The following is a 16631-nucleotide window of genomic DNA, read 5'->3' as shown; positions in this document are numbered from 1 at the left end:
CTCTCCATACAAAAATACCCCAGGGCAGTTTACTATGAAAAAATACAATACTATACAATCACGCCAGGCAAAAGCATCCCTCTTCTACTGGGCCTTTGGTTAAACCACAGAGCCTAGGACTTGCCGATCAGAAGGTCGGCAGTTCGAATCCCTGCGATTGGGTGAGCTCCCTTTGCTCGGTCCCTGCTCCTGCCAACCTAGCAGTTTGAAAGCACGTCAAAGTGCAAGTAGATAAATAGGTACCGCTCTGGCAGGAAGGTAAACGGCGTTTCCATGCGCTGCTCTGGTTCGCCAGAAGCGGCTTCGTCATGCTGGCCACATGACCCAGAAGCTGTATGCCGGCTCCCTCACCCAATAAAGCGAGATGAGTGCTGCAACCCCAGAGTCGGTCATGACTGGACCTAATGGCCAGGGGTCCCTTTACTTTTACGGCCTTTTAAAACTTTGTGTGTATGGGGGTATTGTTTTTGTTTGTAATTACGGTATGTATTTTTGTGTTTTTGTATTGTAAACTGTCCTGTGATCTTGAAAGGCAGTCTAGAAATAAATAATAATAATAATAATAATAATAATAATAATAATAATAATAATACCAAACTACCACAAACAGCATCAAACACATACACACATTTCAAGTTCACTGCAGCACACTGGCTGCACTGTAAAAATAATTGTCATGTGTGAATGTCTGTGACATCTCATAATCTGCACCGGCGCTATTATAATTTTTATTCAGGAAGATCTCTGTGAGATCAGGAAGGTTGTATGCATACAAAAAAAAAGTCACCTACTTTATGCAAGGGTATAAATTTGGCACCCGGGGGCTCCTTTGGAAGTAAGGGCAGGATATGATAAATACAATGAAATAAAAAGAAGCACAGCATCCTCTTAGAAAACTGTCAACTTTCTCAACCTCCCCCTCCCTTTTTGGTACAGTCCACTTTCCCACGGCTTCCCCTGGAGATAAAGAATGGGATCTTCCTAAAGAGGCGGGGTAAAATAGTGCCGTTACTTCTAGCCCCGCCCCTTGAATTTGATTGGCCCTCAGCGGCTCCAGAAACAAACGTTACTACCTGCCCGTGAAGAAAGATGGTCTTGTCGCGCGCAGACTCCCTAAGCACTTTGCGCACGGAGATGTCAGCCAAGGGGAAGGTGCCAGCGCCGGGGCCTTCCCCTTGGGACTCCGCGTTCCCGTTCTCTCCATCTTTCGCCTCACGCTTTCGCTTAGCGCTAGGGGACTCCGCCATTTGTCGAGAACCGGTTGGCGCGCATGCGCTGTGGTCTCGAACTCTTCCCGCGCTCGCTCAACTATGGAGCGTCAGGGTGGGCAGCTCCCCCTGCTGGCAGGGAGGTCTCAACTACCGGGGGCGGTGGAGAAAGGGGCTTTACCAAATCATTGCACGCATGCGTTGGAGCGCGGTCACGTTCCCAACGTAGACGCAGGAAAAGTGTAGAGCTGAAATCCGATGTTATGCGCGTGGAACTTCAGGGCCCCTTTTGGCACTTTTCAAAACTTCAGAGCTGGGCAGGAAATAACAGCGGTAAATAAATAAAATGGCGGAGAAATCTCAGGATCTAATTGTCTGTTCAGATTAATTGCATGCAGAAGGCTTGAGCTTCATCGGTTTGCGAGCAGGCGCCTTGTGATTTGAAATTATTAAATAATAATAATAATTTTTATTTATACCCCGCCCTCCCCAGCCAATGCGGGGCTCAGGGCAGCTAACAAGCAATACTAAAAACAAGTTGAATGAATACAACTTAAAAACAAAATTAAAATACAACATTAAAATATTGAAACATTAAAATGTTAAAATGTAGCCTCATTGCAGGAGGAGAAGAAAAGAAAAAAGAAAGAGGGGGAGGGAATCAAATTGGCTCCAAGCCAAAGACCAGGTGGAACAACTCTGTCTTACAGGGCCTGCGAAAAGAAATCAGATCCTGCAGGGCCCTGGTTTCATGAGGCATAGCGTTCCAACTACATGCAAAACTACATGCAAACTAAAGGAGTTAGGTTGCTTTTTCCTGCTATCTTTTGTTTGGGCTGGAGGCAGTACTGCTATCCAATCACTATTAGGCCAGTTCCGAGTTTTTCTAAGCTGTTTTCAAAAAGCAGCTCTCACTTCTGCCCAGGAAAGACCAAATTTTGCATCCAGATTCGAACGAGAAGCCACAAACTCCATACAGTGGTACCTCGGAAGCCAAACCCTAGGCGTCTTGCTTCTTATCAAGACAAACTACATTGCAATCCTGTGCGTAACTACTCAGAAGGCAGCTTGCAGATAAATTTGTATGAGATTGCATCCTTAATTTCATGCAACACACAGTACAACCCTATGAACTTTTACATGAAAGCAAGTATTGTTGTGTCCAACAGGACTTACTCCCTAGTATTTCAATGATACACCATTTATATGTTGTCTGAATTTTCTTTGCAACCTGGAACACCACCCTGAAATAAATAAATGGTAAGCCCACCTGGGACCTTAGGGTGAAGAGCGAGTAATAAATAATAAGAAGTACATTGTGGGTTGCAGCCAGCTTTTTATAGTTGCACACAGCCAGAACTTCTAGTGCATCATGTAGAACTGTCCTCTCCAGGGATCCCATTGGCCATGAATTAGTATAGGTAAATAGAGGGGGGATTTTATCCCTCTATCTCCACGGCGAACATCCTGTTTGCCAATAGTAGGCAGGTAGAGTGGCACCAAATTCAATAAAAGTGCCAATGAAGAGTAAACTGAAATCAGTTCCAAGTCACACAAGTCACGATACACTCAAAGCACAATCTGTGGACATATTAGTTGATCTGTTCATTCATAATTATTTACATGTAACATGCAACAAGTTTACAGTCCGTGTACACCGTTGCTGATCTGTACAAATCAAGATGTATTCTTTTGCACAAACGATTATACACGTGTACAGAAGAGCTTGTACCTGCATTCAGTATAATGTGTTCACAAGCCTACAGACTTAAAAGGGTTGGTGTGTTGGGTTGTGTCTGTTGTATATATTTGCTCCAAGGGTTTAACTGGACTAGTGATGAATTAGAACATGGTGGGTGGAGGAGGTTTGAAATACGGTAACTGCTGGATCTGCACAGTTTGGTACCTAAAATCATGTGACATTCCAACAAGGTTCCTTAGTTATAAGAGGGAAGTCTGGATTGTTTATTAGCTAGTTGGAAACTCTGTGGGAGAATCACCAGAACTACACTCTGGGTTTGTTTAAAGACTTTGATTTGCCTTGTCAAAAGATGAGGTTTCTACCGTTGCTTTCGCTATTACTCAGTGCTCTGTGTTACACAATGGCCTTCAACTCAGAGAAGCAAAAAGGAACCGAAACTGCTATGGTTTAATAATAGTTGCTAAGCAAAATCATGTTAACGCGCCGTGCTGTCCAGAACATCAGATGACGACACTGAATGGTCTACTCCAAATACATTTACTTAGAGAAAAGTTAAGCGAATGAATTAAGTTTTGACTTAAACACACAAAAATCACATTCTATAACATTACAAAAATAGGCATCGACAGCAAAAAGTCTGTCCTTATCTCTGCTTCTTGGCGAAGTGGCCTGCAAAACAAACTGAACATCCAAATAATACATTGAGACACCCATTCCATAGGCTGTAACAGAGATGGAGAACTTCTGGTGCTAGACTACAGCCTTTGTCATCCTTGGCCACTAGCCATGCAGGCTGATGAGAGGTCCAACACCATCTGGAAGACTACAGGCTCCCTACTTCCTGGGCTAAAATTTGTAGTGGACGAGAAAATTGTTATGTATTAGATGGAGTATTAACTTTCTTCCCATTCTATCCACTCACTGGCTGATTCATCCAGGTCGGGGTAGGGAAGAAATGCAGAATGCAGCTTATTATTTTCATCCAAATTTGCATGTGGTGGATTGAAGGAGAGGTCAGAGCAGGTTAAACATTTCAGGGGTAGGGAATGTCAGGCCTGGGTGTCCCTAACATGGCCCTCACCTGTCTGGCCCTAGAATTTGCTCCAGGCCATACCCCTCACTGCCTCTCCCTCACAGCCCATGTGTTTTTGCTTGGCTCAACTGTGTCCTTGAGCTCTGATAATACCCCTTTTATTGCCTGGATGGAGGATAGAGAGGGGTGTGTGGGAGAGTCTGTAGAAACTAGCTTAAAGGTGACATTTTTGTTTACTGCTCCTTCCACTTTTCCCAGTGTGGTGTGGTGGTTAAGAGTGGTAGACTTGTAATCTGGTGAACCGGGTTCGCATCTCCGCTCCTCCACATGCAGCTGCTGGGTGACCTTCGGCTAGTCACACTTCTCTGAAGTCTCTCAGCCCCACTCACCTCAGAGTGTTTGTTGTGGGGGAAGAAGGGAAAGGAGAATGTTAGCCGCTTTGAGACTCCCTAGGGTAGTGATAAAGCGGGATATCAAATCCAAACTCCTCCTCTTCTTCTCTGGCCCTGCCCACCATTAACACATGGCCTTCAGAAGGCTGCCTAGAAGGGAATGTGGACTTTGAACTGCAAAAGTTTCCCCACCTATACAATCTTGAACAGCAGCATAACAAGGTCATTTGGTCTTGGTCTACATCAGGGTGGTCCAAGCTTTCATATCAACTGGGCTGCAAGGATAATTCGACATGGAACTAGCAGGTCACACACTGCCTTGTTGCACGGTGCAAGGAGGGTGAATGGAGCAAGGCCAAAATTTCATACCTCTCCCAGCCCTCAAACTGCCTTTCCAATGCACTGGGCTTTGGAAAGGAGGCACAAGGCTCTGACAGGGTCCAAGACCCCTCCTATCTCCTTCCCAAAGCTGGGAGTGTGTGCTAACTAGCCTTTGGGAAGAAGGCAGGAAGATCCTAGGACACTATCAGAGCTCTCATGCCTTCCTTTGGGAAGGAAGCAAGAGGGGAAGGGGATCAAATGTTGCCGAAGGCTGCCAAAAAGGGCTTTGAGGGCCATGTGTGGCCCTCAGTCCACGTGTTGGACTGTCCTGCTGTACAGTCATACCTCGGGTTAAAGTTGCTTCAGGTTGAACATTTTTGGGTTGCGCTCTGCGGCCACCCGGAAGTAACAGAATGCGTTACTTCCGGGTTTCGCTGCTCGTGCATGCACAGACGCTCAAAATGACGTCATGTACATGCGCAGAAGCAGCAAATCGCGACCTGCGCAGGTTGCATTCTCTTCAGGGTGTGAAAGGGGCTCTGGAACTGATCCCACTCGCATCCAGAGGTACCACTGTATATGATAAAAGGCAACTGGAAAAAAATGAATGTGCCTTCAACCCAAGCATGACAGATAAGGTCCAAATTTCAGATACAGTTTAGCAGTCAGGCCTATGATGAAACCTTGTGTCAGATAAGACTTCTTTCAAATTTCTGGCTAGTCACAAGCTTTCTGGAGGATTCTGGGCCAAAAATGGTAATCCTTCATTGAGGGAGACCCAAACTTAAAAATAGAAGAAACTCAAGTGTTTGCTTTTGCGGGTGAGAGAAGCTAAATTGGGCACAATGAGAACCTAGCATCTACAATGAGCACAAAATTACTGTTGTGGCAAAGGGTGAGAAATTGGGGGCTGAGAGGGAATGGCATGGAGGGCAGGGCTGGCAGGCTGGCACTGTGAACTGGAGCAGCTCACACTTCAATATTTTCCAGCACAGCCCAAGTGTTAATATTAGTGTCCCTATGATTGTGGTAGGCAGAACTAACACAATCATTCCAGTTAGGACTATCAGAGCATAAAGCACACCAGACTGATAACCAGTTTGTGCTCTTTCCAGACTGTGAACTGCAAGCTAGGATGGGATCTGCCCTTCAAACAGTGTGAGAGGCCAGGTCCGCTAGAGAGAGAGAACACCACAAAGACTTCTTCACCAATCCCAGATGCACAACAAGATGTTCCTTTGGCTCAGCCTTTATTCTGTTGAAGGATGTCCAGTTCGCCTCTTCTCCTTGTGTTCTGACAGAGCTCCTGAAGATCTGAGAGAGAGACAAAAGCTGTTAGGAGCTTTGAACCAGACAATTATGAAACCTCAGAAAACCTTCACCCATTCATAAAAACTCCATGGTTAGCACCCAGTAAACAGGCATTGCTTTCTTACATTTTGCCACAAGGAGTTGCATCTATTGGGCTGCAGGGATGTACATAGGAAGTTGTCTTAAACCAAGGTGGGACACGGGTGGCGCTGTGGTCTAAACTACTGAGTCTAGGACTTGCCGATCAGAAGGGGGAGCTGAGGCAGTTATGGCAGAGAGGAGGGGGACGGGGAGAGAATAGGACTGTCAGACAAGCGAGGATGAAGAAATTGTGGTTGTGAATTTGTGGAGTATAACCGATGCGCTGTCAGGCTTCAGAGAAGCAGCTTCCTCCCCACCGTGGCAGTAGATAAGCAGAACAAAGGAAAAGGAGTCTTCTTACCAGTTAGAAACTTTAATGATCACAGCGAGAGAACAAAGAACCCATCTCTTAGGAATGGCGGTGCTTCCAACTAAGAATTCCACCCCCTTACGTCCCTATCATCCATGTCACTCCTACGTCTTGTCACCTGAGCTTGTACCCTCTGTGCTTTCTGTTCTGCCACTTTCTCAGCTCTTTTTTACCCTGGAGAGAGCGGATGAATGCTTTCCAGAGACAGTGAATCTGTTAACTCTCTCTCTCTCTCCCAGTCTTTCTTCTCCTAGCTGTTCCCCATCCAGTATTTCCCAGCTTCTGCCTTCTGAACTATGCCCCTCTGCAAACCACTGTTCCAAATCTATACTGTCCTCCTGCTCCTGGGAATATTCAGGATCCTGATCAGGAGCAGGAGGAGGCTCCCACCGTTCTTCCTCAGTGAAACCCTCCTCAGCACGGTCCCTGACATGCACCCACAGAAATGGGTAAGCTGCTTAGAAGCCCTCTCTTACTTACAGCGCAGCACCGTCTCTCTGATTTGCCTGAAGCTGGTCTCTTGGAGCATCACGCTGATGTAATAGAGGCATCGGAGCTCCCGGGGATAGTCTTTGCGGTCCATGTCCTTCAGCACCGGTATGGTGCGCCCGTTCGCCATGGGCGCCTCCGTCAAAGCCTGGTGCATTTGGTAACGGCACCAAGGATCCTTGAGGAAGTTGGGTGTGATGAGCAGCACCCAGCAGTGGCTGTTCTGGACGGCGTCGCACAGCTCCGTGACAATGGCACCTCCCGGGGCAGAGTCCCGGGGCTGGAGGAAGCAACGGAAGCGTTCTGGCTGGCTCTCCAAGTAGGAGACCAGCTCCTCCACAAACCCAAGGTCGCCCTCATTGTGACAGATGCACACGTCATACAACTTGTTCCAGCGGGCGCTGCCTGAAACGCTCACGCTTACCTGGGAGGCAGAGGGCACCTGTTTGGGGCTGGTTGTCGAGCTGCTTGTTGTGGTGCTGGAACTACTCAATGGAGAAGGTGAAGGCGAATGTTTAGAAATATTGTTCAAGTGGCATTTTGAGGAGTTGGAAGTGTTTCTGGACCTCTGCAGAATCGCCTTGAACCAGCCTGTAAAGTCACCAATTCAGAATCAGGGTAAGTGAACAGCGGGCAGTAGAGAGAGATCTAACCAAGACAGATCCATGTAATGGTTTTAATTTTTTGATCAACCGGTCATTTCAATGATCGTTTTGCACTTTCTTTATGGTATTTTACATTTTATTGTATATATTGTTGCACACTATGTTACATTGTATGAATTGGTGATCTTAGTGTGTGTACACACGCAGATATAAAATAAACACAGATACAGTGGTTTAAGAACCTTGGTTTAAGAACAGTCCAGTTTAAGAACAATTTGGTTTACAAACTCCGCAAAACCGGAAATAGTGTCTTGGTTTAAGAACTTTACCTCAGTTGAAGAAAGGAATCCAAACGGTGGAAGGGCACCAGCATTGGGAGGCCTCATTAGGGAGAGTGCGCCTTGGTTTAAGAGCAGTTTTGGTTTAAGAATGGACTTCCGGAACGGATTAAGTTCATAAACCGAGGTACCACTGTACACACAAATGAGTTTGACATACTGACCTTCCATCCCAATAGCAAGACTGTCTTCTAGGGACGGACTGATCAGTTCTGGCTCGCAGCCGTTTTGCGTGTGTTCATTCACAAGGCTGTTCCATTCCGTTTCCGCATCGATCTGCAATAATAATAAAAAATGCACAAAAATTATCATTATTTCTGTCCACGCTTTAACCAAAAGTTATGAATTTTTGTATGCTATTTTCACTATTATATGCCCTTTGATAGGCACTTGATCTCGGTATATGAGTTTTTATATGCATGGGCTCCAGAACTGCATTGCAAAATGCAAGAAGTGTGAATTTTGAAGGGTGCCTGGGTTTTGATCTGTGCCCTGTTTCAGAAAGTGAGAATTAGGTGGGTTTGCCTTTAAATGTGACCTGAATCAAATTTCTCCCCATCACTATTCAAAGCAGAACTTTATTTTTTGTCTAAACCTCCCACCCCACCAAACCAGCCACTTCAGCCAATTCCTGCATCAGGGATGAGCAACCAGTGGCCTTAGGGCTGCCTTGGCCCAGTTTCAAAAGACCCCTGGAAGCAATTAGTTCAGACCTGAACGCTGGCAAGACAACTGAGCTAATCCATCCAATTCACTGGGCAGGGGAGAAACAGATCCGGCTCCAGCCACAGTTGTCTTTGATCTGCCCACTGCCACCACATGGCTCCCTCGGGTTATACCCCACCCAAAGGAATGCAGTCCTCAACAGGCTTGCCCCCTGACCTACACAAAAACAAGCAGCCTGCAATAGGGGTGGGCAGTATGCAACCTATGGGTTATCTTTTGCTGTCAGGTCATTTTTAGTACATACATATGGGAGCGTGTGCCAATTACCAATTTTCTGTTTTAGACTTCCAGTTGCAGAGAAGAATGTACTGCAATAAAGTCTAAAGGTTCAGGGGGGAAAGGCAAATTATAAGCCCCACACTTCTCCGAACTAGCACAGCAGCTTGATATTTAAAAAATAAATATCATAAATCAAAATCTTAACAACTCACAAACAAATACACTCAATAAATCCGACATGCCCACACTCCTGTTTACTCAGCATCCAGCATGCTCCCATTGCTGATTTGGGAAGAGGTGTGCCGTAGGATGGCAGGTGTGGGCAGGTAAAGACATGGCTGAGCCAAAGAGGGTTTGCAAGCACCACCAATCAGCTGATCAGCACCACCTCCAAAGCACAGGACTTTGGAAAGGGTGACAATCAGCTGACTACCAGCTCTTGTAAACTTCAACATGACGACCAGCTGGTTGTCAAGGCTTGCACAAGGCTTGGTCTGGGCACCTTGCTTTGATTGACAGAACTTTGTGGGCAAAAACAGGTTCGCCCGACATTATACCCTCAAGTGGGTGGTCCCACTCATCTGTCAAGCCTGGTCCAGGCAGCACCCAGTTAAACTCTAACCTAATTGAGGGGTCTTTCTGGATCAAAGGACACATTTGAAAATCTGAGCAACTTTTTTGGACACCACAAAAAAACACATTCCACAGGAGAAAAATTGATGATGCTCAGAAACCTGCCCCTCAGTGTTCTCTCAAACTAATAAAACACAGTGGGAAAGCATGCTGGACACCCCAAAGGCCAAAAGTCCCCCTTCTTTTCTTTTTAAAAAGAGGACCAGGGGTCCTTGGGAAGAAACAATATGGGAGGGCAACATGTTGGGGGCCCAGAGTCTGAACGCAGCAGACTTACTTGGGTGTAGGCTTCACAGGCAGCAAACACATCATACATTTAAAACATCTGGCTTCCCCAAAGAAAGCTGGGAAATGTAGTTCACCCCCAGAAAGATACAATTTCCAGCACCCGAAGCAAACTACAGTTCCCAGAATAGAAGTCATTTATGTATGTGATTTATATGTAATCTGTTATGTAGTGTAGTTTCACCCTGGGCCAACAGGGGGATACTGTATATAGTTTTCACTCAGGTCTGTAGATAGTTTTCACTCAGGTCCGCGGCAGTTATTTTAGGCGGGAACTCTGGGCTGTGGTTGTTACAATGTTGACAGCCGGCTGCCTATAAAAGCAGGCCGGCTGAGCTGTTTGCAGTCAGTTCTATTCCAGCTTACAAAAATAAAGAGCTACTTGAAGAAATCGCTGTGCCGGCTGCTATGTCAACCCACAACTTAATACTGGCGACGAGGATGGGATAGATGGACATCAGAGCACAGCCAGATGCGGCCAGCCTCTGAACTGAGCTGAATCACTGAGCTGAATCACAGAGCGAAATCACTGAGCGAAATCACTGGGCAGAACCAATTCAGAGCTGACTGTTCTGGCTAGAGCACTGTGTTCCATCCATCGCCCTTCACGCCGGCATCGGAATCATGGCTTCACTTGTGCCTCTACTGCCGTTTGCGCCAGCCTCTGAATCATGGGACTCCTACCTCGCTCGGTTCGACTGCTACCTCCAAGCCAACGAGCTAACAGCAGTATCAAAGGATCGGAAGCGGGGCCTATTCCTCAGCCTCTGTGGGCCTGAGGTGTTTGAGACGGCCCGAGCATTGGTTGCGCCTGAAGCAGTCCAGGCAACACCATGGGACACGATCCAAGAGAAGCTCCGCAACCACTACGCACCAAAGCCGTCCAAGATTGCTGCCCGCCATGCGTTCTACCACCGGAACCAGGCAGAGGGGGAGTCAATCAACAACTACACCACCGCCCTGCGACAGGCTGCAATGCACTGTGAGTTCCGAGACTTAGACGATGCCCTGATGGATCGAATCGTCTGCGGGGTCCGGGACATCCATCTGCAACGGCGTCTCCTAGCCAAGCCAGACCTCACGCTACAGAAAGCCATTGAGGAGGCTGTGGCCTCAGAAGCTGCTGAACGCTCCGCCCAGGAGATCCGCAAGTCCAGCAGCCCGCGTCTTGCTAGGGAGCCAGTTCCGGTGCATCATGAAGAGGCCAGCAGTGATGAGGCATCCTCCAGTGAAGACGATGACGTGCACCAGACAAAGCGGGTGCGCAGGAAGTTCCAACAGAAGTCCAAGGGCCAACCGGAATGTGCCGGCTGCGGAGGCAACCATTCCCGTGCCAAGTGTCGATTCAGAGACGCCATCTGTAGGAAGTGTTCCAGAAGGGGCCACATCGCTAAGGTCTGCCGATCGGCTCCGTCTGACACCCCCCCTTCATCGACTCGCAAGTCCAAGTCTTCACTCCAGTCTGCCAAGGAAAGTTGTTTCGCTCTCACCAACTGCCGCTGCCCGTCTGGAACCACGATTGGCCAAACCGACTCACCTACGCGACGCAAGCTGAACGTCACGGTGCTCATTGAAGGAGCTCCATGTGACATGGAGATCGACACCGGGTCTGCCCTGTCCATCGTGTCATGGAGCACCATCAAAAGACTGGTACCCAGAGTGTCCAAGAGGCAACTCGACTCTCACCGCGTACACCTGAGAGACTACCAGGGAAACGACATTCCCGTGGTAGGCGTTGGCCGGTTCCGGATCGCCTTCAAGGATTTTTCGGGCCTGCTCCGGTTGGTGGTGGTCGAAGGTCAGCGGCCAAGCCTCCTAGGGCTAGACTGGTTTGATGCCCTCGGCCTGGAAGTCACCGGCATCAACTGCATCTCTAACGCAGAGACTGAGGGTCTGGTCAAAGACTTTGCCGAGGTTTTTGACGGCACCTTGGGGCAATATACAGGTACGCCCATCTCCTTTAGCCTTGATCCACAAGTCGCCCCCATCAAGCTAAAGCCACGCCGGGTTCCCTTTGCTCTCAAGGCTAAGGTGGACGAACAACTGGACAAACTGATTGCCCAAGGAGTTTTGGAGCCGGTTGACCACGCCAAGTGGGAAACCCCCATCGTCACGCCTGTCAAGCCAGATGGGTCGGTGAGAATCTGCGCTGACTACAAGTGCACGATCAACAAGGCACTTCAGCAGCACGCTTATCCGGTTCCTGTTGTCCAACACCTGCTGCATTCCCTGGGTGAGGGTAAGGTCTTCGCTAAGCTGGACCTTGCCCAAGCATATCAACAACTGCCAGTTGATGATGCCACTGCTGAAGCCCAGACGATCGTCACCCACCGGGGGGCATTCCGTTGCCGCCGGTTGCAGTTCGGGGTGAGTGTGGCTCCTGGCATCTTCCAAAGCCTTATGGAGCGTCTCCTGCAAGGGCTTCCGGGCGTGGTACCATATTTTGATGACGTCTTGGTGTCTGCAGACTCACACCAGCAGCTGTTCGAGCGCCTCCGTGCCGTGCTGACCAGGTTCCAAGAGGCCGGGCTCAAGGTAAAGAGGGAGAAGTGCCAGATCGCCGTTCCACAGGTAGAGTTCCTGGGCTATCTTATTGATGCCTCCGGCCTTCACCCAACCACATCCAAGATCCGCGCTATCCAGCAGGCCCCCACCCCAAAGAACAAAACGGAGTTGCAGGCATTCCTGGGGCTGCTGAACTTTTATAACATGTTCCTGCCCCACAAAGCCACAGTGGCTGAGCCTCTTCACCAACTCCTTAGCACTAAGACGCCTTGGGCCTGGGGTCATCGGGAGACGGCGGCCTTCAACGCAGTCAAGGCTCTCCTTTCTTCAGACAGTGTGCTGGTACAGTACAGTGAATCCAGGCCGCTGGTCCTTGCCTGCGACGCCTCACCTTTTGGCATTGGTGCTGTCCTTAGTCACCGTTTTCCAGATGGAAGAGAAGCACCGCTCGCCTACTTTTCCAGGACACTATCTCCGACGGAACGGAATTACAGCCAGCTCGACAAGGAGGCATTGGCACTTGTGGCTGGAGTGAAGAGGTTCCATGAATACCTCTATGGCAGGACTTTTGACCTCATCACTGACCACAAGCCACTCCTGGGCCTCCTCGCCGGTGATCGTCCAACTCCACCGGTCCTCTCGCCACGCATGCTGCGATGGACTGTTTTCCTGGCTGCCTACCACTACCGGCTCATCCATCGCCCGGGAAAATCGATGGGCCATGCCGACGCCCTCAGCCGTTGCCCTCTTCCAGCATTTGTGGAAGACCCGGCTCCAGCTTCATCGCTCCTTCTGATTGAGGATCTTCCGGCAGCGCCTGTATCAGCTGCCACTGTGGCCTCCGCGTCTGCCCAGGATCGCACCATCAGCCGGGTGCTCAACTGGGTGTGGAGGGGGTGGCCACAAGGGCCTTTTGCATCGGAGTTCCAGCCCTTCGCAACCAGACAACATGAACTCTCAGCTCATCGCGGCTGTCTGCTGTGGGGAGACCGCGTCGTGATTCCCCAGGGACTCCGTCAGCGCGTCCTGGAGGCTCTGCACGTTGGCCACCCGGGAATTGTCAAAATGAAGGCGTTGGCTCGGTGTTACGTCTGGTGGCCTAATATGGACGATGCCATCACTGCCTGGGTGTCCGCCTGTCAAGCGTGCCAAGAGTCGAGGCCTGCACCACCGGCAGCTAAGGGACACACCTGGGAGACGCCAAAGACACCCTGGTCGAGGGTGCACATCGATCTGGCTGGCCCCTTTCACAGCCGGACCTTTATGGTAGTGGTGGACGCCTATTCCAAATGGCTGGAGGTCGCCCTGATGTTTTCACTATTATATGCCCTTTGATAGGCACTTGATCTCGGTATATGAGTTTTTATATGCATGGGCTCCAGAACTGCATTGCAAAATGCAAGAAGTGTGAATTTTGAAGGGTGCCTGGGTTTTGATCTGTGCCCTGTTTCAGAAAGTGAGAATTAGGTGGGTTTGCCTTTAAATGTGACCTGAATCAAATTTCTCCCCATCACTATTCAAAGCAGAACTTTATTTTTTGTCTAAACCTCCCACCCCACCAAACCAGCCACTTCAGCCAATTCCTGCATCAGGGATGAGCAACCAGTGGCCTTAGGGCTGCCTTGGCCCAGTTTCAAAAGACCCCTGGAAGCAATTAGTTCAGACCTGAACGCTGGCAAGACAACTGAGCTAATCCATCCAATTCACTGGGCAGGGGAGAAACAGATCCGGCTCCAGCCACAGTTGTCTTTGATCTGCCCACTGCCACCACATGGCTCCCTCGGGTTATACCCCACCCAAAGGAATGCAGTCCTCAACAGGCTTGCCCCCTGACCTACACAAAAACAAGCAGCCTGCAATAGGGGTGGGCAGTATGCAACCTATGGGTTATCTTTTGCTGTCAGGTCATTTTTAGTACATACATATGGGAGCGTGTGCCAATTACCAATTTTCTGTTTTAGACTTCCAGTTGCAGAGAAGAATGTACTGCAATAAAGTCTAAAGGTTCAGGGGGGAAAGGCAAATTATAAGCCCCACACTTCTCCGAACTAGCACAGCAGCTTGATATTTAAAAAATAAATATCATAAATCAAAATCTTAACAACTCACAAACAAATACACTCAATAAATCCGACATGCCCACACTCCTGTTTACTCAGCATCCAGCATGCTCCCATTGCTGATTTGGGAAGAGGTGTGCCGTAGGATGGCAGGTGTGGGCAGGTAAAGACATGGCTGAGCCAAAGAGGGTTTGCAAGCACCACCAATCAGCTGATCAGCACCACCTCCAAAGCACAGGACTTTGGAAAGGGTGACAATCAGCTGACTACCAGCTCTTGTAAACTTCAACATGACGACCAGCTGGTTGTCAAGGCTTGCACAAGGCTTGGTCTGGGCACCTTGCTTTGATTGACAGAACTTTGTGGGCAAAAACAGGTTCGCCCGACATTATACCCTCAAGTGGGTGGTCCCACTCATCTGTCAAGCCTGGTCCAGGCAGCACCCAGTTAAACTCTAACCTAATTGAGGGGTCTTTCTGGATCAAAGGACACATTTGAAAATCTGAGCAACTTTTTTGGACACCACAAAAAAACACATTCCACAGGAGAAAAATTGATGATGCTCAGAAACCTGCCCCTCAGTGTTCTCTCAAACTAATAAAACACAGTGGGAAAGCATGCTGGACACCCCAAAGGCCAAAAGTCCCCCTTCTTTTCTTTTTAAAAAGAGGACCAGGGGTCCTTGGGAAGAAACAATATGGGAGGGCAACATGTTGGGGGCCCAGAGTCTGAACGCAGCAGACTTACTTGGGTGTAGGCTTCACAGGCAGCAAACACATCATACATTTAAAACATCTGGCTTCCCCAAAGAAAGCTGGGAAATGTAGTTCACCCCCAGAAAGATACAATTTCCAGCACCCGAAGCAAACTACAGTTCCCAGAATAGAAGTCATTTATGTATGTGATTTATATGTAATCCATATAAATTGAACTAATAATAATAATAATAATAATAATGTGTTTTAAATGCATGGTGTGTATGCAGCCTCGGTAGACTTACTTTTAGGCAAACATGCAGAGAATTGCAATGTTTTAATTTTATGACTGTTATAAATCTGCTTCCAAGGAAAAGTTTAAAAACTCTTGTCTAACATCGAAGTGCATCAGTTTGCACTTACATTGGGGGGGATTAAGAGCAGTGGAGTTTTAGAACTGTGTACCCAAACTGGTGCAATCCGGTGCAGTTTTGCTATATGGGGGGGAAAGCAAGTGCTGCAATCAGATTTACCCCCATCTGGCTGCCTTACTTCACCATCCAAGCTCAACCCTGAACCCTGAACTATTAATAATAATAATAATAATTTATTATTTATACTGTACTTCTGTTCCGTCTAAAAAAGAACAGGCTTCTCTCTCCCCCCCACCCAGCGTGGACCCGTTTAAATAAATGTACACGACTAATATCGGTGCATCGATTTCAATGGGTCTGCTCTGAGCGGGTCGACTTTGAGCAGAACGTCGTTGGCTACAAACCATTGGATTTAAACGGCGCGGTCTACGATCGCGGCACAAAGAATTTAAAAACTACAAGCCAGGAAGAGAGGCCAAAATTGGTTTGGAGTCCCCGTCGCCCGCCTGGGCGCGGAAGGCAGCGCTTGCAAAGGCTTCCTCCGGCATTTTGCAACTTGATTTAGGAAGTAGCTGTTCAAACCGCTGCTCAAACCGGAGGCATCGACGAGAAACTGAAAGAGAGAAGGGAAGGACGGACTCGCAGCCAGAGCCCTATGAAAGTTTACTCCTGAGAAAAAGGGCAGCCTAAATTCGATGGGGCTTACTCGCAAGCAGGGTGTCAACTTGAATAAAATATTGGGGGGGGGGCGCTAAGCAAGCCCTACCCTGCATAAATCGACGTGGTGCACGGATACCATTTGAATGACCATGCCAATAAACTTGGGGGGCCCTCAAATATTTTATTTTTGGGGGGGAGCGAAGACCCCTCTGCCCCTAGGACCTTGCTCCTATGCTCCCAAGCAAGGGCGCACAGCATCCTAGCTAGCCGGATTAACCAACCTTTCCTTCTGCAAGTGAACTCGGGCCACAGCGAAGCTGCGTAAAATCCTGCCGCGAAGGTCACAATTCGGTCCGGTTCCCTTTCCTTCTGGCGATCGAGGAGCCGGGGCGAAGCAGATCCCCTCCGAAGTGGGCGCGACCGATCGTTCCCTGCTGCCTCCGGAGGAACTTGCCGGGGCTACTTCCCTCTTCGCCTTCGTGCTAAGAACCTCTCGGGTATCCCCTTGACGCTGCTTTGTTTTGGGTTTTTTTGTGCAAGGAGGAGGATCTTGTGGCGCTTTGCAAGTTCTCCAGATGACTCGAAAGCGCCTTTGCTGGATCGCTCCCCGGCGGCACCCCGCTT

General features: G+C 48.7%; 2 protein-coding genes across 6 annotated transcripts in view; both read right to left on the bottom strand.

Annotated features, from left to right (window-relative positions):
* Positions 1-1345, bottom strand: part of DCPS (decapping enzyme, scavenger) — a 70282-nt gene extending 68937 nt beyond the window's left edge. The window contains exon 1 of one of the 5 annotated variants that reach the window (XM_081891138.1): positions 1074-1345. In XM_081891138.1, coding sequence (XP_081747264.1) covers positions 1074-1247 — 174 coding nt within the window. In that variant the 5' untranslated portion in view covers positions 1248-1345. Of the gene's footprint in view, positions 1-791; positions 924-1073 lie in introns of those variants that run through there. The other 4 variants (XM_081891139.1, XM_081891140.1, XM_081891136.1 and 1 more) reach the window with 4 other exon arrangements.
* A 2086-nt stretch (positions 1346-3431) lies between these two features.
* Positions 3432-16427, bottom strand: TIRAP (TIR domain containing adaptor protein). Its single transcript, XM_081891172.1, has 4 exons — positions 16289-16427; positions 8015-8126; positions 6899-7498; positions 3432-5970 (listed from the first exon to the last, which is right to left on the bottom strand). Exons 2-4 carry the CDS (start codon positions 8019-8021, stop codon positions 5900-5902), a joined length of 678 nt encoding a protein of 225 aa, XP_081747298.1. The 5' UTR covers positions 8022-8126; positions 16289-16427; the 3' UTR covers positions 3432-5899.
* Positions 16428-16631: the final 204 nt, after the last annotated feature.

This window comes from Podarcis melisellensis (genome assembly GCF_964234715.1).
Source record: "Podarcis melisellensis genome assembly, chromosome: 15".
Classification (NCBI taxonomy): domain Eukaryota; kingdom Metazoa; phylum Chordata; class Lepidosauria; order Squamata; family Lacertidae; genus Podarcis; species Podarcis melisellensis.
Note: the sequence above shows the minus strand (reverse complement) of the source record. Positions and strands in the feature narration are given on the sequence as shown.